General features: G+C 42.3%; 1 protein-coding gene across 1 annotated transcript in view; it reads right to left on the bottom strand.

Moving 5' to 3' along the window:
* OLFM3 (olfactomedin 3) overlaps positions 1 to 18549 on the bottom strand; it is a gene marked incomplete at its 5' end in the record, with an annotated part of 95332 nt that extends 76783 nt beyond the window's left edge. The window contains one exon of the mRNA XM_081113166.1: positions 16368 to 18549. Within this exon, the coding sequence (XP_080969292.1) occupies positions 16368 to 16436 (69 nt within the window). The remainder of the gene's footprint in view (positions 1 to 16367) is intronic.
* Positions 18550 to 24445: the final 5896 nt, after the last annotated feature.

Raw genomic sequence — 24445 nt, forward strand, 5'->3', positions numbered from 1 at the left:
CTGCAACCTAGGTATGTGCCCTGACCAGGAATCGAACCTGCAACGCTTTGGTATATGGGACAACGCTCCAACCAGCAGAGCTGCCCGACCAGGGAGGCCCCTGTTCTTAACGTGCACTCCAGGTCCATGCTCCACTCCCTCCTCCTGCAGTATGTTTGGGGGAGGGGCCTTATCTGGGCGATGGAAGGTACTGGCAGGATGTCACGAGCTGAGGAAAGCAAAGTCGATATATTTGTCCCTCTAACTCTCTGCCTTTACCCCAAGTCTCAGTTTATTTGGGGTGAAACTGTCCCGGAGGTGTGTGTCTCCGTTCAGGTAACCGCTAGGCTGGGAGTGGTAGCTGCTTGCTTCGGTGACAGGGCAATGTACCATCTCCTGGTTTCTCCCAGGCGAACAGTTGCTGTTTGGGACAGTGGTGTGGATGTTGTCAGATGACATTCAGATGAATATGTAAAGTGACACAGCACACCTCCCCAGTCCCATGGCCAGAAAGGACTGCCCACACACATGGTTTTCATCTTTAACATGAATTTGAGCTTATTATCTATGTACCGATGCTTTCGACTATGGGACCACAAGCATTATTCTTTGGATATTAAAGAATCAATAGTAAAAGCATGTTTAAAGCCTTTAGGTTTTTGAAATACGTCATTTTTGCTGTAGATGGAGGAGTTCACAATGTTTCTGAAATAATTTGCTTTCCCTGGTGGCTTTCTGACTTGAGATCCTTCCCCCCTCCCCACACACACACAAAAAAATAATATCACGGTATCTTGAGGATAAAAATGAGTCCTTTTTTGTCATTTGTGACCACACAGAAAATGTAAACCACTTATTATTACTGTTTGCAAAAACCACAAGGAACACCAGTATTTGAGATAAGAGATTGCTATTCCATAGAGATGGAGGTTAGCAAAAGCACGAGGAAGACAGCCGAACACATCTCATCGCATAGCGGGCACGGTCTCCAGTGAAAACATGTAGAGCACAAGAGGCAGCACAACACACAAATGCGGAGAGCTGGGAAAGGAGGGGCCACAACGTGTAAAAACGACGGAAAGAGCATTGAGAAAATCAGCGGAGGAAGGGAAGTCCTGGAGGAATGAGAGGCAAGCTTTAAGGATTTGCTACGTGTTCACAAAAGCATTGTCGGAGTTTAATGGACATCTTTAGATTCCAGTGGGGCATTTTAAGCTCTTTAAAAAATTAATAAGGAGAGGACAGAACCAAGATGGAGGTAGAAGTCCCCTGAACATGAGGACATGATAGAGTCAGTTTGCAATGAGTGACTTGTGTTTATCCTTCTCATTCAGCTTTTAAAATAAACGTACCCACTATGTCCTGGGGTAGTTGCACGTGGCTCCGTTTCCTGGTTAAGTCCCAGTAAGGGACTCTGACCCAGGGGTACTTGCAGGCAAGTCCCAGGCACCCAGGTGCACCACAGGGCCATCTGCTCACTGGAGGGCTGCCCAGCACTGGGCGGACGCACTGGTTGTGAGCTGCACCCACGCCTTTTCCCTCTTGTAAAAAGCACAGATGGAGAGGGCTTACGTAATCGGTAGCCTAAAAAGAGACAGTCACACACAGTCAAAGGTACTAATACCAGCAATAGATTAGCTATCGGGCTGTAATTGGTGTTAGAGTCTGTATTGATTGTCCCTGTCTTACTGTGTTCGAGATACTGCCAGGAAATATCCTATTCTATGCTTCCCCAAACAGTCTTATGTTTCGCTTTTTCCTGAAGTTATCCTATACAATAAAAGGGTAATGTGCAAATTGACCCTGATGGCAGAACGACCAGAACAACCGCTCAACCAGTCACTATGAGGCACACTGACCACCTCTCAGTCCCTTCCCCCAGCCGTCAGACTCCCATCACCCGACATCGAATCAGGAACGGGGGGCGGGTGGCAGCAGGGGGCGGGGCCGGCTGCCAGCAGCTGGGGAAGATGGCCCTGATTGCAGGCCAGGACTAGGGACCATACCCGCGCATAAATTTCATGCACCGGGCCTCTTGTTTATATATAAGTAAACAGAGGCTTGTAGAGGTCACCTATAGCAGTGTACATCCCTAGCCCTGGACAGTCTGATTTGACATTGGTATGTAGGGTGTCCCTCCAAAATGTATACACACACTTTGAATAATTATAAAGGCAGTGTTTATTAAAATACATTTCAGTTTCAAAATTGAGCTCTCAGCTGTTAAAGTGTGTATCCATTTTGGGGGACACCCTGTATTTAAACAACCTCCCCTGAATTATTTGCTCTCAAAAATGTTTTCAGTAAAAACTGGGTAACAATAAACTAGCAATTTCACTTTCTGGAAAACTCAGTGGTGGTTATACAAACTATGTGTATTAACAATTGTGCTAGGACTAGAATTAACATCTTTTACCAGAATGGAAGAGTCCAAAGGATTTGAAATTAAGTAACATTCATGTGGGAGCTTCAATCAAGGGGGCTCCCTCATCCTCAGTATTTTTCCTGTAACAGTGGAAAGTTCTCAGATGATCCATGGACTGATTTTATTCTCTTCTGGCATTTTGAATGACTTAGTTCTTGGAGATACTTTATGTTGCTAAAGAGCTGGACCACAAGTCAACTGAAGTTTACATCTGTTCATATTTCTCTTTCCCTTGAGCATTTACTAGGATTCTGGATAAATACCAAATGGGGCATGATTACAAAAAGCATAGCAAATTGGAACACAATTCTTAGCAAAAGATTTGTTGAACTGAAAAGCATCTCTTAATTGGAAGGGGCTTTAGGGGGCCATTTGTTCATCCAATTCTATTTTACTTGGTGGGAAAGAATTTTCAACACCAACCCATCACGTTCAAGAGATGAGAGAAGATCTTTCAGGGAGTAAAGACAGAACATAGAAAAATGCTTCCTTCCCCCCCCATTTGTTAACCCTCGTGGTAAATCACTGGTTTTCTTCTTTAAAACATAGTTGTGCTGTCGATTTATTCCCACAGATGTAGCCTTTTCTGTCTTGGAGGGTCAGTGTTGCTTTCATGTTCTTATAGTTCCTTAAATATAAATACTTTCACATCAGTGTTTCAGAGATAATTAAAAACTTTGAAAGGAAGGGGTCAGGAGCAGGTAGAGAGTTCTGAAAGGAATATATATTTTTTAATTTTCATACTAGAGGCCCAGTGAATGGATTCGTGCACCAGTGGGGTCCCTCAGCCTGGCCTGCGGGGATCAAGCCAAAACTGATCTCTGGGGTCTGGGATGTTGGTGAAGCAGATTCGGAGCTGATGGTGCCCCAGCAGCAACCTAATAATGGTCAATTCTGTGAAGAATCAGGCTCCTTCCTCTACTGGCCGGAGCATCTGCCCCCTGGTGGTCATTGCACATCATAGCTACCAGACAAATGGTCAAATGGTAGGACAGTTGCTTAGGATTTTATATATAGGTAGACTAGAGGCCCAGTGCACGAGTTGGGGCCTTCCGGCTGCTGGCTAGGGCAGGGGTGGGCAAACTTTTTGACTCGAGGGCCACAATGGGTTCTTAAACTGGACCGGAGGGCCAGAACAAAAGCATGGATGGAGGGTTTGTGTGAACTAATATCAATTCAAAGTAAACATCATTACATAAAAGGGTACGGTCTTTTTTTTTTTTTTTTTTTAGTTTTATTCATTTCAAATGGGCCGGATCCGGCCCGCGGGCCGTAGTTTGCCCACAGCTGGGCTAGGGCCTTCCTTCATTCCACGCCACCCGCTGGTGGTCAACATACATCATAGCGAGTTATCGAACTTGCGGTCTCCTGGTCGAACTCCCAAGGGGACACTTTGCATATTAGCCTTTTATATATAGAGAGGGCATTCTGGAATGATGGGAAGTTGGAAAAGATGAGCCAAATGAGTGATGTCAGGTTATACAAATAGCACATTAGGTAAGAACTAGGATGTACGGCACACGCAATATATTTTGAACACTAATTTACTGAAAAATAAGCTGCCATTTATCTAAATGCCAGGCACTGTACTTGATGGTTCAAAATGTCACTTTATTTAAACTTCACATAGACCCAGAAGGGAGGTCTTATGTTCCCTGTTTTATTACTGAGAACCACATGATTTCACATAGAAGTAACATGCTTCAAACAAGACAAGTGATTTATTATAATTTCAATCAAGAAATGTTATTTATTGCATTTTTTTGTCATTTGTACCATATACTAATTGTGACAGAGGTCAAATACGATGGGGTTTGTGGGTTTTTTTGCATAAAAGCCAAAAAGGAAGAAAAGAAGCAAGTGAAGAAGGAAATGAGCTTTCTTAGTGTAAACTGAATTTTCATGGGAAATTTAAATCATCCATGTTCATTTAATGGACAAGATAATTTGAAAGTCATCTCATCTGTTTTTACAATGAACTCTAACAACCTCTATTAGGCTTCGCTTTTCAAATACATTTGTAGGACAAACTTAGCTTATTATGTGATTTGGAAATAAGAGGCATTTAAAAATATTTTGTAGCTCATGCTGTTCACTTCTATAATTAACATAATTAGTTTGGATGGTTGAGATTTACTCTAGTAGTTTTCAGATGAAACTTTCCCTCCTTCACATGCGCACACACACACACAGGCACACGCTTTGATTTTTCTATTTCCAGACTCTTAGTTCAACGCCAGTGTGATAGTAGCTCACAATTCCTTTTACTCTCTTATAATGTCATCCCATAGCAAGGGAAATGAGAAGAATGTGAGTCACATAAATCTTTTTTTCTTCTTGCTTTTGTCTCATAAAACTAAACTTAACATTTTTCTTCTTTTACGTCTGTTGGATGATTAGAAAGACCTCATATAACAGATTGAGAGCTGTACGTGTGAGCCATATCTCCTTAGGCATATTCTGGACCCAAATAAATTGCTAAGTATAACAAACTACAGCTTTCTTTTCATTAATACAGCACATTGAAGTGAGATTTTCTTTTGATCTCAGGATTAATTGCAAAAACAAACAGGAACCCAGTTTTTCCTGTGCGGCTTTGGTGGGGCTGAAATGATATATTCTCTTGGACATGGGAAGTTGCTGTTTGGCACTGATACCCCCATGTCAGTCAGTGTACAACGTTCTTATGTTGCTTTAAAAATTTTCAGAGTAGAGTTTTGCTTAATATGGTTAAAATATACAATCCCACTGGCTGTCAGCCCACCTTTCTTTCCTTGTTACATGACACTAGAGGCCCGATGCACAAAATTCATGCAAGAGTAGGCCTTCACAGCCATGGCAGCTGCCTGGATCCCTCCCTCACAGCCACAGCAGCTGCAGCCCTGGCTTAGTCCCGAAGGACATCTGGTCTAATTAGCATATTACAATTTTATTATTATAGATCGATTTCCAAGACTTGATGAGTCCTTCCTCGAGTAGGATGTGACTTCTTAGGTAAATGAAGCCCAGGCTGGGGGTGGGGTGGGGTGGGGAGTGATACACCTTTCCACTGTCTATTCTAATCTGGAGAAATTCGAAAGACACAGGGAAGATCTTTCACCATCCTCCCCAAGTGATGCGGGTGTCTTGTAGTTGGTGATTGACCCAGACTTCATAACAGGCTTACAGTAATCATTCTGTGATCGTTGTTGTAACGTGGCTATCCATTTCATGCAGTTTGAACTTCGGGGCTCCAATTTTAACATTCTGATAGGATTTTATTGCATTTTTGAATGAAGAGAAGAAAGAAAACATGAAAAAGGAAGGAAAAAAAGAAGGAAGGCAGAGAAAAATTAAGAAAGGCAAAAAAATGAAATTTCTCTTAATCCAAAATGAATAAATTTACATAATTAAAAAGCCCACTTGTCAGTAAAATTTGAAATCAGTATGCAATCTGAGTAACAGTTTGAGGTGATGCCAAATTCTAGGCCAACTTAACCAAGCCAGGATTATCTTATAACTTGATGAAGATATAGTAGAAGGTCCTTTTATTTGGGCGAAACCATTCCAACCACAAATATGCTATCAAAGGATAACAATAATTTTAGTAATTGAGTAAAACTTTTCATATATGATGGTGGTGATACAATCCACAATGTAAAACATCTTCAGTCATGACTTTCATGGGAGCCCAATGAGCATGATGTGGATGAGGCAGGGACACATAATCACAGTGATATCACAGGGATCTTGTGTTAAGATACATATTGGGATTCTTCTCAGTAATTTATGTTCTGATTATTAAAATAGGTAGTGGTTACAAAGCTACCTAGGTAGATAGAGATGAGAATAGGTAGATAAAATACAGAGATACAATAAAATACAGTGATACTTAGATATATAGCTATATATATGTACATGTATATGTATGTATACATTTAAATCTGTATTGTTGAAAGTATTACATAGGTTCTCCTTTGAGACTTCTTGCCTTTTAATGGGCTACTCCTTCTTCTCTTCACTGTCAAACTGATCTTCCTTTAAGCATCACCTGACCCAGGAAATGTTCTTTTATGCCCCCGTAGATGTCCATTGCCTCTCCCCTGCTTGTCTCGTAGACAAGTCTCTGTTGTAGAGCAGCATACAGCATTACGATAGTAAGTATACCTGGATGAGTCCTCTAGTAGAAAGTGCTAAGGGCTTTGGAGAGTAATAACTGTGACTCCTTAAAAATTCTCTTATCTCCAACTCCAACCACAGTGCCAGGCATGAGCATTTGTTGAAAAAACTATTACAGTATGACTGTCAACAGACTACTCTATCACAGGTGATAATTACGATCATTGAGAATCATTCATTTTTTGGACTAATTATTTTCTTTATATTGCAAATTGTTGTAAAGCTAAGAACAAATTTCTGTTATTTTAAATTAAATAAGTAAACACAACAACCCAACATTTCCCCCTCTACTGCACACAAAACGGGGTGACTCTGGCTCGTCTTTTATGGAATGTCGCCGATCCCTCATCGTGTTTGACGGCACCTTTATTGTGCATCATGCCTTGGTTCTCTCAACGAAATTGCTTTCATCTGAAGACATGCCAATGCCTTCGGCGGATCAGATTTGACTGATGAAAAAGAAGGAGCCGTCATCGTCATTTTACTGAATCAGAGCAGCCAATTTATTTGTATTTTCACTGTCGATTACAAATCCAGTATAAACATTTGACATGCAATGCTTTCAGAAGTCCCATGCTGGCAAGTCAGTGAAATGACAACCATTTAGATGGATGGTGAGGTTCTCTAGGCAGACCTTACCTAACCAAAACAACAAAAGACTCACTGCATCTTACAGATGTCACTAGGGAACACTGTACCCTGTCAGGTAAATCGATTAGAGTTATGTGGAATTTAATTAGTCTTTAATAAGCAAATTTTATTTCTATTTAGCCTATCTTACTTTATAATTTTTAGACCGCACTGTAATTTCCAGGTATGGTCTCTTAAATCTTAATATCGACAAGCAGGGACAGTACTGTTATTTGGCTAACTTACATTCTGTGCTTATTTACACATTAATTACTATCATCTAGATCAGCGATTTTCAACCAGTGTGCCATGAGAATTTTTAAAACATGCAATACCTGACTAATCATAGGCACTGACCTCTTTTCTCTTAGATTGTCAGATAAAAAAATGTCAACCGCCAACACATCAATGTTGGTGTGACTGAATCACAATTATACCAGTTTTTTCATCAAATCACCAAAAAAGAAAGAAAGAAAGAAATTTTTTGTTGTTGTGCTGCAGAATTTTAGTAATTAGTGACAAGTGGCCATAAACTTAGTGGTTTAAAGCAACACAGGTTTGGTATCTTACAGTCTGGAGGGCAGAAATCTGAACTAAGTCTTGTGAAGTTAAAATCAGTGTCAGCGAGGCTGTATCTCTTCCTGAAGGCTTTAGAGAACCCGTTTACTTGGCTTTCCAATGTCTGGAGGCAGCCTACATCCCTTGGCTTTAGGCCCCTCCCTCCATCTTTTAGGTGTTTCTCTACGTCTGATTCTGTAGAACAACTTAGTGAGTTGCCCAAAGCCACAGAACTGGACATCTGAAGATCTGATGCTAAGGCCCTGCTTTCCTCCTAATTTAGTACTCTGTCCAGTTTCCTCATTGTTCTATAATTTACTCCGATTTGGTGTGGTTTCTCTCTTTATCTTCATTTTGCATGTTAAGGTAATATTAATTAGGTTGAGTCCCTTGAGCGGCAGCTTTTCCAGAAGCAATGATTACATACAAATGGACAGAATGCGATCAGGTTTCTATTGCCTCTCCATGTGCAAAATTGAGATGCAAGTAAAGAAAGGAAAAGGACCTGATTAATGCCTTTATTTATGCCTTTTCCTTCCTTCTAGTTCTTCTCACTAAAAGACACTAAACATTCGTGAACTAATTAGAGGCCTTGTTCTAAAACTGAATGCCAACACAACAGTTAGTAATAGGAGGGTAACCAGGTCTCAATATGAATGAATACAGTCAGTGTGTGTGTGTGTGTGTGTGTGTGTGTGTGTGTGTGTGTGTGGTGTTGGTAGGGAGCATAATCTTCACTTGCGATGCTTCAATACACATTGCCAGATGTTATGCCCCATCTCTAAAAGCTTCAACCCATCCCCTACATGTAAACAAATACTTATCTCCCCTCAACCCTTCTTTTTCTTTTAACTATCTTTTGTTCACATCTGAGATGCACATCATAAGCTTGTGTAGTTTATAACTCCATCACTTCTTCAAGTATTACTCCACTTTGATTTAGGATGAATATTTGGACATGGAATCTTTTCTTGCTTTGACGGATGGCAGGGGCGGGGGGAACTCATGGTGCTTTGCTGCCTATGAGAGAGACTGAGTAAATTCCGTCCATCCCATGCCCAGTTTGGAGCCATCACGTGACAATCACTACCTCTTCGGCATGAGCTTCTGATGCTCTGTGTGCTTCCTCCTGCATATCCCCAGGGTGCTCTAAGGTAGATGGCAATCACACCGCCGTCCGTCCTCTCACTCTCTGACGTGGTCTAGCACTCAGCTTGTTGTCAAGAGTAGAATATATCTGTAGCGGGATGTAAATAATCAATGATACCGCCAATAAAAAGCCTCTAGTGGGTCCCGAGCCATACAGTATTTCAGCTTGTTCCGTACTGGGGCGATAGGCACTAAAGATGTAGTCATCCTGCCACAAAGTACATGGAGGTGTAAAAAGACTCGCCGTCGGTGCTAATTCCCCGAGCAGCCATTGACGCCCATCCTTCCCGGAAGTGACGGTGTCTCGTAAGGCAGTGTTTCACCAGGGACACTTGGGTGAAATGTCCTCTGTTTGAGGCATTCCTGGCATCTGGACTTGTGTCCTCCAGGAATGCTAGTTAACCATCATGGGGTAACGCGTCTGAATCGCCATCAATGTAGTTTGAAAAAGAAAAAGAATCGTCTACTCCCAGTATGCCCTCACTTGGGGGTTATCTCGGTAGCTGTTTGCTTGAGATGGTGAAACAATTTTATTGCTGACATTTCTTGTCAGAGCATTTTAAGCTACAAAGTTAATTATTAAAATTCTGAATTTTGGATTATATTTAGAAGTTGTAATTCAGATAAATGTAACTCCACTGTACCTGTGTTTGCTTTTAATCATTGGGTGTCATTCTGTAAGGTGGGGGTGTGCTCATATAGCAATGCCATACAAATCCAGAACCGATATTACTTTTTCTGTGGCACTAGTGTAAGAATGTCTACTGAGAGAATAATTTCAACAGGATATTTTACATCCTTAACAAAATAGCCCAGTCACTACAAAAAAGAGATAAATACAGATAACATTCTAATTTTGCCAATAAGGCAAGACATGGCATCCAATAAAGGTTGTGAAACAGTTAGTACTCATTAATATTCAAACTTATAAGCGATGCAAACAAAATGGATACATCCATACGGCAAGGAATACGAGGATAAGATGAACTTTGCCACAGAGTGCCATGAAACACAGCAAGTAATTCACAAGAGGATCAAGGTCCCTGCATCCCAGAGTTACCAGATGTAAACAACAGCACTAAAGATGGTGAAGGAAGACAGGAAAGTAATCAAAAAATGTAAAAAGGCATAATCTTGCAGCATTCTTCAAGACAAATGGCCTGATAGGATCATTGTAAGCCCTTGAAACCAAGATTCTTAAAATCAGTCTTTCTTCTCTTCTCTGTTTATTTGATATGAAGGGAGCCTGGGCTAAAACCAGAGATTATTTTCATGCATCAGTTATTGCAGAATTTTAAGTGTTTTAGTGCTTCCTTGACTTCATCTGTTCATTCAGCATTGCTTGTTAAAAATCTTACCTGAGCCCGGCCCGTGTGGCTCAGGGGTTGAGCATCAACCCATGAACCAGGAGGTCATAGTTTGATTCCAGTTCAGGGTACATGCCTGGGTTGCAGGCTCGATCCCCAGCAGGGGGCATTCGGGAGGCAGCCGATCAATGATTCTCTCTCATCATTGATGTTTCTATCTCTCTCTCCCTTCCTCTGTGAAATCAATAAAAACATATTTTTAAAGAAATCTGATCTGAATAGACACTGTGCTAGTTGCTAGGCAGGGAAGAATAAGATGATGATCAAGACCCAGAGCCTGCCTTCAGCTACAGTATAATGTAGCCGGGGAGACACAATACATTCAACATCCGATTAAATATAAGAAAGGGATACGTATGATAAGAGTGACTAGAAATAGAGTATTTTGCAATCTTGGGGAGGGGGGAAAGGAAATCCACTTTAGGCTGTTCATTGAACACCTGCTCTGTCAGACACAGTGCCAGGGGCTGCAGGTGCGAAGACAAACAGAGCACGATTCTTTTCTTGAAGGAGTTCTTAGTTTATCAGCGTCACCTCCTCTCAAGTGTGAGGAGTGTCAGGGAAGGATAGACGGGGGAAGTGACATTTGCGTTGCATTTAAAATGTAGGTAGACTTTCGACATATGGAGAAGCGGAAAGAGCTTTCCAGGGAGAGGCAAGAGCAGGAACACCAGCATCTGGGATCCTCCTTCTGAACTCATATCTATGCTTCCGAAAGCTTGCCCCGACAATGACAGAAGGCACAGCTTTGCGATGGATGCGTCACAACACCTTATTTTTAAAGCAAAAAAGAGATAAATGTTCCTAGAAAACTACTTTTAATAGTTTCAACACTTTTGAGTACTTTTATTAGCAAAATTACTGGCATTATCGCTAGAGATGGTCTAAAGCTGTTCCTGTGTCTTGGACAGCCCTCCCTTAAAGAAATTTCAGCGAGTAAGAAAAATATATAAGCATAACCAATGGACATAAGACACTGGGGGATAGGGGAGGCTAGGGGACTGTCAAGGGTGGGGGGAAAAAAGGACACATATGTAATACCCTTTGTAATACTTTAAGCAATAAAAGAAAAGAAAAGAAAAGTAAGGCAAATCTCACTATAGCATGGCAAGTAGTTTTGAGATAATACATTTCTTAAATATTAATTGTTCATGAGTAAGGTCTATTCTAGACATTATATAGCTGCTCTCATCTATTTTTTACCCTTCATATTATCTACATGGGTTGAACTCAGAGAAGAATCAATTTATTGTTTTTTATCTTATTTTTGTATTGAATTTATTGGGGTGGAAGGGGTGAACTAGACCTCCGAGGCCTCTTCTCTAAGGGCACTAATTCCATTCATGAGGGACCCATCCCCAGGACCTAATCACCCCAAAGGCCTCATATCTTAATACCATCACCTTGGACAGTAGGTCGACGTATGAGTTGTGGGGGAGGGAGAGGTGCAGAGTCGGTCATTCTAAAGTTTAACAAAGAAATTTTAAGAAGAGATAGACCCCTCGTCTTCCAGGCGCGGGCACTGAGATCACACCTTTCCCAGAGTCACTCGTGGATGGTCGTCTTGGCGGCAAAGGAGGGGTGAGACACGAGGGACCGACTGCACCCTGCTTTCCCTCTCAGTGGAGCATCAATACATGGTCCCAATAACATTTCCTTTAAAGAGAATAGTTGCAAAATACAGGAAATAGTAATTTTACAATAAAGGAAAGCAGTACAAGTTTAACCTTTTCAAGTTGCCAAGAGAAAGGGGGGGGGGAGAATAATTACTTTCTGCAAAGTACAAATTTAATAGGATCCAGGAGGATGGGAGAAAATGGGAGTAGAAAAGTCATTTGCTCTTTCAAAATATGGGTGGACTGCACTGAGCTCTCGCTTCCTGCCACATCGGGGTTCGCTGGGGAGCCCTGTAGGCCTCACCCCGTGCCCTCCATCCATACTTGCTGTTCCGATTTGAGTCGATCCTGCGGTAGAGAGGATCTCCCTGGCACACAGTGGGTTCAGGAGAAGAGAGACCATTGAAGGCACATTTTAAAGGAGACTGGTACCCACCTCGGTTCATTGCTCTTGCTGCTCTTGCTTTTTATCAATTTCATTACAAAATGGTAGGAACTTGAACCAGGTTTGTGTACAAAGTCACCTCTAGCCATTGTAAGTCTGATGATTGTCTTTGGCCAATTCTCTAACACGAAGGCACTGAGACGCAGTGTATTACATTAAGAAGCCCTTAGCAGTATAATTACTGCCGTGCTCTTAGCTCCTGTCATGTTTATATGGCTTCAAAGCAACTGTCTCTTGTAAGGCGAGCCCTAAGTGGCTGGGTTCTTTTGTTCAGAAAGAGCAGTTTGCGCCTGAAGATTATTGCCGAGTCATGGTCACGGTTCAGGTCTGTAGTGAGAGCGAGGACCGCGGTGGGAAGTTCTTCCATCTATTTCCAGGCGAGAAGATAATGAATGCGCCTCGGTCTGAGCATGCTGGGGCATTCTGCAAGACAGTTTTCACACAAGTCTGGCCGCCTAAAGCTCACAGGCCCTGCCACGTGTGACGGTGGCCACTGGTACTCACGTGTCGGCCTCGGGTGTAAATTTTCTCCTGGAAACCTGCGTGGCCCCGTTTGCATCCTCCTTTCTTCTGAGCTGAGCCTTGCAGAGCAGAGACACGCGTGGCTGTGATGAGCGGCAGCTACTATTTTATCATCACATTCAAATACTGTTCTGCCAAAACTCTTACAAAGGAGCCAGGCTCACTTTCTTCCTATCAAGGTCATTACTGGCCTCATTTCCTTCCCTTGAAAAGCACAGAGATGCCATCTAGCAGCTGCCCTCGGCAATTTCCTGCACAGAAATCGTCCTTTCTCTCTAAAAGCAACAACTGAATTCCGGCAAGCTTTCACTTTCTAAAAGAACTTATCGAGAGCAGGGTGGTTTGGCACATAGCCTATACTTCAGACTCTCCATCACAAATGGAATTAATTAATATCTCCTCAATAGGCAAAGTGATAGACCCATGAGTTCTAAATGGAACTGGAAACTCGTTAATAAGATTTTAATTAAGAAAACATAATTCTCATCATTTTCCTGAGAGGAAAATTGATCGTCTGTCTGCATAAAAATACAAATAATTAGTGGTGAATTGCCTTCCTTTGTCGAAAGAGAATAGTGATCTTGCCAATTTTCTGATGTATTAAATGAGAGTAATCAGTACATGCTGAAAGTGAGTTCATCCTATCAATCTAGAGGTTTGGGCATTTTGTTTTTTAACAGTTTAAAGATAAAATTGAGTTTCAAGTGGCTTACCTTACCATAAGATGGCGATACTTAAGCACTTTATAAGATGTCATATAAGATCTATAAGTTTCAATCTCAGGTAAAATGATGATAAACATTAATATTACATAGTGTTTATGAAATGGAACTGGTAATGTTGTTAGAAAGCCTTTCTGTTTCCGGGTAAATTAATATACAATGTGCACCCTCTAAGATTTAGATTTCCAAAATTTAGCATATGTGGTATAATGCTACACATAAAAAAATCTCCATTTTAAGAGCTCTTCTGGTTTGTCAGTGTATCCATGTGTGAACATACATATGCTTACTGTAAACATAAAGGTAATCACATACTTGAATAAATTTATTACTTGAATAAATATATTTTAAAATGTTATGAAATATGTCAGTCCTAACATTAGTACTAACAAACCAGCTGTTTAAAATTATGTGCATCCAAGTGTCATCACATAATTATTACTTATTTGTCCCAAAACTGTGATCTTGAGTGGTATTATTGGATTTTTACTTTCAGTTTTACTAAGCATAATTTGCATTATCAATATTAATTTTATTAAGTAAATCCTTAAGTAGTTAGTATAATAATCAATAAAATTTGAGAAAATTCCTAGGTTTACAACCTGATTGACGATTACTTTGAGAATTAAATGGTGCCATTCGTGATGGGAGATGGGATGGGGTGAGTGTTTGGCGATCACCAATAGTTGGATAAAACATACAAAAGCAGCTTTTTTCCGCTTTTTAAGCAGTGTTTTCTCCCCCTGTCCAGAACCGTTTCTGGGCATGTGGGTATTCTCTCTAATGCCCTAGGAGGCATAGAACAAGTGGCCGCCTTCTCCTCTTTGCACACTGAGAGGCAGTATCTAGAAGCTGAAAAGGACAGTTTGAAAAGTTAACGTGTCTGCCTTTCCTCCCTGAATGTCTCACTCATTGGTACCAAGCCGCCACAGTTAAATCTACGAAAAGTTTCATATTAAAAAAATTTTTAAAAAAGTTTCATATTGTCGAACACCCAGCAATAAGCTTATTGATACTAGAAAAGCTCATATTGACTAAAAGTGGATCATTTATTTGGAGGAATCATCTCAATATTTAACAGAAGCTTTTCTTTGTTTATATATTAATGTGAGAAAGCACAGAAGACAAAGAAGCGGAGATACTTATGCATGAAAGATGCCAGAGAAAGCTCACATGAGTTCATTTTTAAAGAATGCCAGAACTCGCTTTAAGTCCAGTGATTTTTTTCTCTCCCTGCAGTAATTCGGTGACTAGGTTCAGTTTCAAAAAGCATTTTACTGAGAATATTTCGAGTGAGGTACATAATGGAATGCATTTAAAAGTTTTAACCAACATAATATTCACAGTGGTGTCACTGTAGGTCCAGAGGCAAAAAGAAAAATAAGATTTAGAAAATGTAAAAATAAAGCCCACAGTTTTTAGTTAGATGTAGCATGCCTTAACGCTGTCCATGAAGATCACTAAGGTGGAATCCACACATACTGAAGATTTCAGGGACAATATGACCACAACCAGAGCTTTAAGATAAAATGATTTGATCCTCATCAGATCTCTCTAAACACGAAAAGAGCACACAAATAATGATGAGTCTATAAGACGTGACTCTAACTTTTCACTAAGCGCTACATTGGGCCTAGAAATATGGTCCGCCACAGTATTAGATCATGCTTGGTTACACCTTAATTAGTTCTTATTCAATTATGAAAAGAAAATTAATCTCTCTCCACCACCGAGATGATGGGAAGCTTTAAATAAATAGCTTCCCAATACCCCCCAATACAGCTTTAAATGGCCGTAACATGGCATCATCTGTCCGGTTGTGTCAGATTGCTCTTGGCCAGTTAAACAAGTGACATCATTTTAAAAATTGTAACTCTTGCTCTTTTTTTTTTTTATCAGACGCCTTATTTCTTATGTAGTATAATTAAGATGATCGTACAATGCTGACGCTCTCAAATTCTCTCACTTTATCATCAAGACTTTCCTCATTCGCCGCTGCAAGCATTTCTCCGGATTTTCCTGCCTTTTCATAACAAGGGCTCAGCGTTCACTCCGGTGGCCGGAGCTGGCTGATTTTCAGAGTTCGACAGCCAGGCGACCCCGCAGCCTTCCCAGGACTCTCCCGCCTGCCTCTGATCACCCGTGATCAGAACTTGCTGGGCCCCCTCATCCCTCCATGAACAGAAAGCAGCAGAGGAACCCCAGCCCTGTGCACCCACGCCTGCCTCCCCGCCCGCCCGGCCGCGGGGGCCAGAGTCCGGCTCTGCCGCTGTGCCCTGCGTGTTGCAGGCAGCAGCGCCAGTGTTTTTGGCCACAAACCGCAGCGCGTCTGCCAGGGGAGCCTTCCTCGCCCGGATCCGCCGGGGAAAACACACAGCCCTCCTCCGCTTTCAACAAAGAAACGGCTCCGCTCACCGGCTCCTCATCCGTGTTTACAAATTGCATGGTTTCCGCCGCTGACTCCCCGGCATTACCCCCGCGACTCCCCAACAGCACCTTAGCGCTCGGACCCAGAATGAGCCCGTTCCCGAGAGCCGCATTGCCCGCTGCCCAGCCTCATTCCCTTCGCGCCTGGTCCCTCCCCCCTTCCCGGACTCTACCTTGAGGCGCTATTCCTCCTGGGCAGGCAGTTCACCTTGTTATCTATCACCCAAGCCATGAAGGTAGCCAGACAGCCGTCTTGCATGCCTTTTTTTTTGGGGGGGGGGGGGAAGGGGGCCAGGTATTTGCATTTTTGGTCTGTTGGTTTCCTATTGCACCTTGATTTCAAGCCAAGAGTTAACATATCGCGCATACCTGGGAAGGACCGAATCCAGCCAGCAGCGACAGCAGCAGCAGATTGAGCAGGTGCGCCGTCGCCTGCATCCTGCCCTGGGTTGGGTGCCGCCTCTTCACTCTCTCTTCTGTCGCCGCTCCAGTGTCACTGCGGAGACCCAGACCTTCCCCTCCAGTTGCACTTCCCGCCCGCGGGTCAGAGCCGCGCGGAGACCGAGGCAGCGGCAGCCCCAGCAGCCGCCCTGGGGGGCGATCATTCCGCAGGCATCTCTGAGCGGGGCGTCCACGCGGCTCCCGGCTCCGGCTCCCGGCGCGCAGCCTGCAGCTCCTGGCGGGGCGTCTGCAGCGGGCGCTGACCGCGGTGCTGAAGCGCCTCCCAGCTGCGCGCCGCCCCTCTGCCCTCCTCGCCCGTCCACCTCAAAAGTTTGGACCCAAGAAAGAGACCAAGGGAGTGGGCGCCCAGAGAGGTGTGGAGACCTGGACGACGGATATGACATCACTACAGCTCCTGGGGGCTCGGGGCGGGGCAGACGGGGGGTGGGGGGGGCGGCATATTTTGCTGGGAGTTTGTTAACCAAAGGAGGATAGACTCTCAGCTCCCGTGCAGCCTGTGCTGGTTCCTGGGGCCGCAGGGAAGTAAGCATCAGTGGGACACAGGCTTATGAAACCAGCAGCGCCTGGAACCTTCTGCCGTCATTGACAGAGGACTTGATACCCTATTGATCGCTTTCAACAAAGTTTGCAGTGCAGACTCTCCATGTGTGTTTTTTGTCCGAGGCACCCAGTCCAGAGCTGTTCCGTTGGCATAGATGCACTGTCATGTATGCACAGCCCACTGGAATAACCTATTCGGTTAGTATAAATGTGCACTTATCCACCTAGGGCGTGGAGCATCTGAAAATGCGGTATGCATACGTAAATGAAGAGGCTTGCCTTTTTTCCTTATAAATGGGATATTGCATTAGCGACTCCCCACAGCTGAGATCTCTCCCCTCCTGCACCGCCATACCCAGAAATATAATTTCCCTGTCAATTTGACTCCTGTTTACGCCCGAGGGGGAATGCAGTGATGGATGGACAGTGGAATGGGAAAAATGATTATCCTAAGCTCCCAAACGCTTCTGTTTTCTAGAGTTCAGGAAAGGAGGCAGAATAGCTGCCTCCTAAGAGCAGAGAAAGAGTGAACGGCTAACCCTAGGCCCTGCACCACTTAACTATTCTCAAGCAACTTTATTTCTTCGAAGCTGAAAAATGCAAGTGTTCTGCACGATGACAAGGTGGGCAGGAGTTGGCAGCCACCTGAGGCCTCCCTCTCATATAGTGATGGCCTTTAGTACTTTCTGAGTTATGTCTTCTGTTGATTTTTCTGGAAATGTTATTTTCCAAGGATTCAAATGTGTGAATTGGAGCTATAAACATTGCTTCCATATTAAAAAGATGATAAATTGCTTGAGGTATCAGACACATTCTGTGTATAAAATCTCTACCCATCTCTCACTGAAAACTTCATAGTTTTAATGCAAGAAATCTCAATTAGGATTCAAGACTTCTGAAAGTTGCAATTGCCAAGGATTTGCATCAGATTGCATCTATTTTAGCCTGCTATTATATGTGTGAATTAATAAGCGGACAAATTCTATGAAACTTGGCCAGAGAAATGTGATGGATGATCATACTTAAATACTGAAGTAAGCAATGTATGGTAATTATGCTACAAATGAAAACAGATGATCTCCGAATACTTAGAACCTACTTGCCCTAAGAAAAGCTTAGTCATTTGTAGAGAATAATCAAATTTAGTAATAAACCAAAGAAACTCATATATACAGGCCACTGAAAAACAAAAGTGTAACAGCACAAATTCACCAACACCCTAATACTTCCTCTGTCGCTCTTAGAAAATAAAATAAGATTGCAGTTTTTCTGAAACATAATTCTGACAGTGTGTGCAGGTAGCCATTTGTTTTACAGTAAAGCTGTCTTATATTTGCATACAATCAACTTGGTGAGATTATGGATCACAGCATACCTTATCTGTACATCGCCATTTACACACCTTTCCCCCAGGAAGAAAGTCCATCAAGCTCTTTGCAACTTGTGGCCTGTATTAGCCATTCCAAAGAGTTCTATCACAGAAAGGAAATGGTGTGCCTGCTTTTGTGTTCACAGTCACTTCAGCTAGGCTACTGTAACTTAGATTGGTGATTGCAATTTAGAACAAAATGAAAAAAAAAAAAAGTGATGCATAGCATAGATTTAGAAATACCGCAGTCCTTGGGTTACGTTGGACTCAACGTATGTCATTTCGTGGTTACGTCGCCATCTCCCATTTATTTATTTTAAAAAAGTCCCATCATTTCGACGTATGTACATACGTGCTTTTTGTTTATTTATTTACCACCAGTAAAGGTCAGGAATCGTTATCTTGCTTTTAAGTTTTTTTTTACCGTTTCACTTCATTACTGCTGTGTCTGTGCTCCCTGTGAGTGATGTAGTTGCTTATGTAGGTGGGTTCCGACTTAGGCGACAGTTGTGTTACGTCGCGCCGTAGGAACGGATCTCTGACGTAACCCGCGGACCTACTGTATTGCGTTTTCCAATACATGTGTGAGAAAGTATTTGAAATTTATGTATCTAATTAAAGTTAGCCTTCTAGGCCTATAATGGGTACAAAATTGCTTTGAAATTTATGAAGTCCTGCACAAATTTTAGCCAGCGCTATCTACAGAGGCATGCAGAAAAATAAGCCGATATGAAATGGTGTACATAGACAAAAACACCTACAACAAAGGGTGTAACTTTTTAAAACATTTATGCCCGGTATTACAAAAGTAAGTACTTAAATGTATAATGGATTCTGTTTTAGCTGACTGTGTTGAGTGTGTGTTCATCTTCTTTTGATAAAAAACGGTATGGCATTCTTCTTTACATATTTCGTACTGCACCAGTATCCCAGGGATGTTCAGTTTTGTTAAAAAAAAAATACTGTTGCTTATTTTTATTTCCATCGATCATTTAACACTGATGGACTTAGTTATTTTAGAAAAAAAAAAAAAAGATTATCCAGCAGGTTATATAAACCCTTGAATACATTTTCATCTTTTGTTATATAAGTGAGGATAGTTTTTGATTTATTTTCTCATGTCCTTGACCTGCCACACACTCTTTTATTTGTTCTTCTTCAGTTTTCACTGGAGGCGACTTTTCTCTCTTGCTGGCTTTTAAGCCATGCTCATTGAGCTCCCCTACCTCTCAGAACTACCCCGTCTAAAATAACACCCCCAATCATCCTCGGTCTATTTATTATTTTAAGAAGGTTGGTTATTTTCTGTCTGTCTCCTGTAGTAGAATATATTTCTAGGAGGAAGGCCCTTTGTCCATTTGCTGTTCTGCTGTAATCTAATCACCCAGAGTAGTGCCTGGCACCTGGCAGTGACTTAATCAATAATGATTTAATGAATGCATGAATGAGTGAATTTCCAACCCTAATTCCTTCTTGCAGGATATTTATATGCCCAAGGTTTGCTAGATGTCACTCAATTTCTTGCAGGCACCTCAGACTCAATATTTCAAATCAATATTTTTTTTCCTCAATCCCATTAGTTTGTAGCACAATTTTTGTCTCCATTGCAAAGCAAGTAGCGTGAAAGTCACACTTGATCCCCCCATCTTCATCCCTGCTTGAAATCTATCAATAGTCCTGTTGACTTTTTCTCTATAATATCTCCAAATTCACCCACTTCTCCAGGCAGACCCAGATCAGATCTCCCTTTACATTATCTGAATTATTACAGTGGTTTTCGCCCTCTGGCCGGACAACCAGTTTTGCTTCTGCTTTCAACCTTCAATTGAAAGACTAATTTGTTCATGTTGATCCTTAGCTTGAAAGCCTTCAGTGGCTTCCTGTCTTTTAGGTGGCCCAGTGTGGAATCCTCAATCTGGCTTATCCAGGGCCCTGAATGAGTTGGCCCTTTGCCTCGATCTTCCATCGCATTTCTGACCATTGTCTCCCAATAATTAGAACCCAGTAAAATTTTAATGCTTATATTTCCCTTAATACTGTTCGCCTTGGTCATGACTTGCTTTTCTTTTGCCTGAACTATTTATTCTGCCTTTCAGTTTCCTTGTAAATGCCGTCTTATCTAGAAAGTCTTTCCTGGGCACCCAGTACCCGCTCTCAAGGTTTCCCTTCTCAGTTTTTCCCCCGTAACATCTTGTGCACACTTTTGTCATTTACATATGTACTACATTGGATTATTAGCATCTACCTGTGTGTGTTTGTTCTTCACCTGATTGTAAAACTCTTGAAGATGTTTAGGTTATCAGTTGCTGTGTAACTAACCCTTCCAACGGGTGGTGGTTTAAAACAAAAATATATCATGAACTCTCGTGGGTCTGTGATAATTCTCACTGACAGTTTCTGATGCAGGAGACTGGAGTCATCTCACCCTAGACCTGGCTCGATGTCCAAGTGGCTTACCCACGTGGCTGCAGTTGCTCTTGGCTGTCACTAGTTGCTCAGGTGACATGGTTGACCGCCATGTCATCTCTCTGTGTGGCTCATGTTTTTTTCAGAAGAGCAGCGAGGTTCTGAGCAAACAGCCCGCGAGCTGGCATTCTAAAGGCCTAAGCAGAAACCACAAGCATTCTCCTCTAGCAAGTCAAGAGAAAAGTACAGTAGCTCTAACAGCTCATTCTCCAACCCATCGTGTGTAGTTGGATTTGGTATTTTTTTTTCTTTTGCATGTGTATGTTGACAGTGGGAAGTAATGATAGACGGTCAAGATAGCAGACTGGGCGTCTGTTTATTGCTTCTCCCTCTAGTGATCCTCTTAACTCTGTAGACTATGAATTGTTAAGGATGCTGTATAAAGTCAGGGGAGCAGAGATATCAGGGAAATGAGGTTTCAGTAAAATTGCTCAAGGTAAGAGTTAGGAGAGAGAGTGTGAATGACAGAAAACAGGAAAGCAGACCACAGCCTTCGAGCCAGGGAGCCAGGGCCGTTCCCACGTGGACGGAGGGAGCTCTGCCCAGGGGCGCTGTAGCAGACGGTGACTCCAGGGGGGGCAGGTACAGGTTTGGCAGAGGAAGGTCTGCTTCCTGTTCCTCACACACACCCTGACCCCCGGAGCAAAGCAGCCGATGGTCCCCACAGGAAAACAATAAACAACAGAGTGTTGTCTTCAGTGCCCAGAAGCATCTCAAGAGAAAGGTGAGACAGTGTGAGTTCTCTTCCTAAGAAGTGGGGGGATCAATTGGAGCCTCCTCCATTTAGCCCTTCACACCCCCACCCCCACACCCGAGAACACAGCCAACCACTTTCTCCCTCCGGGGGCTGCTGCACACGGAACACCCTGCTTTCCTAGTTCCTTCTTATTTTTCAAAGTGATGTTATTTTCATAGCATATTGGATATGTGCACAATAATAAATACAGTGCAGATAAATAGGGGACAGCAAACACCCACTAATTCCAGTCAGTGGCCCCAGATTTGCCTGGACGTTTGGCTTGGTTTTGTCCCACAGTTTGCTTCTGTCTGTGTCCTTTCTAAGTGAGAATGCCAAGAATTTACTTCAGCAGCGGGGGCAGTCACATACAAGAGAGGGGTCAATGAGCAGCCTTAGGGGTAAAAATCAACTTGACCTCATTTATCTAAACACAGGTGCACATGGGGAAGCAGGGCAAGACACAGTAGACTTTGTTTTTGATTTATCAAAATCGGCAGTCCTTGATTTTGAAAGCTGTCCTCTCAGGTGAGGGGAGTGATATGGAGTGCACTGGGAGCTGAGCGACTGCAGGCCCATGGAAGCGAATACGTCTCATGATATTGAGCTTTCCCAGCATCAGTATTACTTCTGGGATCTTACCACTCCCACTCATTTGAGTTCTTAGCAGCACTATGCTTTGTTGTGGGGTGTGTGTGTGTGTGTATGTGTTTCAGGGACAAACTGAATCGTTACACCAGTCGAACCTTATTAATACCACATCAAATAAGCAAGGATTAAAATAAGAGGAAGATAGCCTACTGCATATAATATAGGCTATTGCTTTCTCTCTGTGAAACCACTTTTTTACAACTCAGCACTCTGCAATGAAGTGCTATTATGAACCTTTTTGCTCATGCCTATTAAAGTCGCCATTGATGCTCAAATGACAATGATTACTTATTGACGCTGGCTGGGGTAATTGCAGGGAGCAGCCTCGCTGTGGGCCAATTAAGCTGGAAACCCTCCGTACAAGTTAAGGTGAAGACTCTCTAAATGGCCCTAGAAATAACTATCAAATGACAAAGACCAAGAAAGAAGACATTCGTTGACAAATAGAATAGCAAAGGGCACATTGTAATGTAGACATATTCAATGGAGCAAGTCATTTTATATTTGAATTCCTCCTCCATTTGTGCTGATTAGTTTTGAAATGAAGTCTTTGGAAAATGGCAAGTAGAATGTTACATGGCTGGCCATAGAGTGTACGTTTTTAGGCAGAGAGAGGAAAAGAGGTATACCTGTTGAGCTATAATTGAGAAGCGAGGAGAATATGAAATTGTGTCCCAGTCATTTCTTTGAAAATATATTCATCTCTAACAAATTAGGATAGCTATAGCCTACAGTTCCAATGTGTAACTGAGAAACACAGTTGACATTTTTCCTGGTGACACAGAGCTGCCGATTTAGAAGGAGAGAGGTCTACAAAAATTTTCAGATATATTTCTTTTTTATTAAAACTTAAATAACAATTAAAAATTAGGTGACTTTTTTCTTCATAAAAAAGCCATAAGTGTATAAAAAATGCAGACAGTGTAGCAAAAGTCATATCAAAACAGAAACATAGCAACAACCTTACCATTCAAAGATGACTAATTTCAACATAGTAGTGCAATTCATGAAGTCCTGTTCCTAAGTACTTTGCGCATCCCACATGGATTCGGGGATCCTAATTTTATACAAATAATAACAAGAGCTCAGATTATTGACTGAGTTTTGTGTCAGGCATACTGTGACCGCTGTCTATGTGATACTGCGTTCATTGCGCACAGCAGCCCATGACATACATCATATGATTTTCCTCATTTCACGGGAAAGGAACCTGAGGTACAGAGAGGTTAAGTACCACCCACCCAGCATCACCTAGGCCAGTGGTCGGCAAACGCATTAGCCAACAGAGCCAAATATCAACACTGCAACGATTGAAATTTCTTTTGAGAGCCAAATTTTTTCAACTTAAACTATATAGGTAGGTACATTGTTATTAACTTAATTAGGGTCCTCCTAAGGCTTAGGAAAAGCCACACTCAAGGGACCAAAGAGCCGCATGTGGCTCGCCGACCACGGATCTAGGCAACCAGTGGTTTGGGGACTAGGATCCTGCCCCAGAGCAGAAGTGCGGAGCTGCCGTTTAAGTGACATTATAGCACCTCCTACTTAAAAACACCTGAAAGCAATGTCATGCTATAGGTCAGGCATACCTCAGCGAACACATCTTGTGTGTGGAGAAAAGGAAAGGACTAAAAACATTTTTCATGTATTTGGTGTCAGGTAGTACTTACTGTAAGTATACACCTAACCGGGACTTTGTTATTGAATATTTAGGCTGTTTTCAATTTACCTCTATTACACACCAAAACAGATATTAGCAAATCCATGTACAAAAAGTCCTTAATTCTATCTTATGAACCTTTGTAAACAAGTTTTGTTTGCTGGTTTCCTAACCCCTGTGAATATGTGGCCACCTCTCCTCTCTCGGGTCTGCTTTGAGACGGGACTGTATGTCCGTACACTGACACATCCCACTCTGCCTACCGAGTGTAGCAGTTTGTGGTCTTCTATTCCTGTGCCTAAGTGTTCTTATGCACAGGTCTTTTCCCTCCATGGTGACGTTTGAGGCTTTGAAAGAGAAAAGTAGAGTTGTGGTTGGGATTGGACTGGTTATGAAGCTGCAATCGAGAGAATTTAAACCAGAAAGAAAAATACTCATGAATTATAAACTAGAATAGAAAGAGCACAGTCAGCACCTTCTCTGGATTCGCTTTGTTTATTGTTCATCTTGGCAGGACTCCAAAGTGTGGTATCGGAACGATTTAAAAACCTCAGAACCTCAAA

The sequence above is a fragment of the Myotis nattereri genome (genome assembly GCF_964212035.1).
Source record: "Myotis nattereri genome assembly, chromosome: 18".
Lineage (NCBI taxonomy): Eukaryota > Metazoa > Chordata > Mammalia > Chiroptera > Vespertilionidae > Myotis > Myotis nattereri.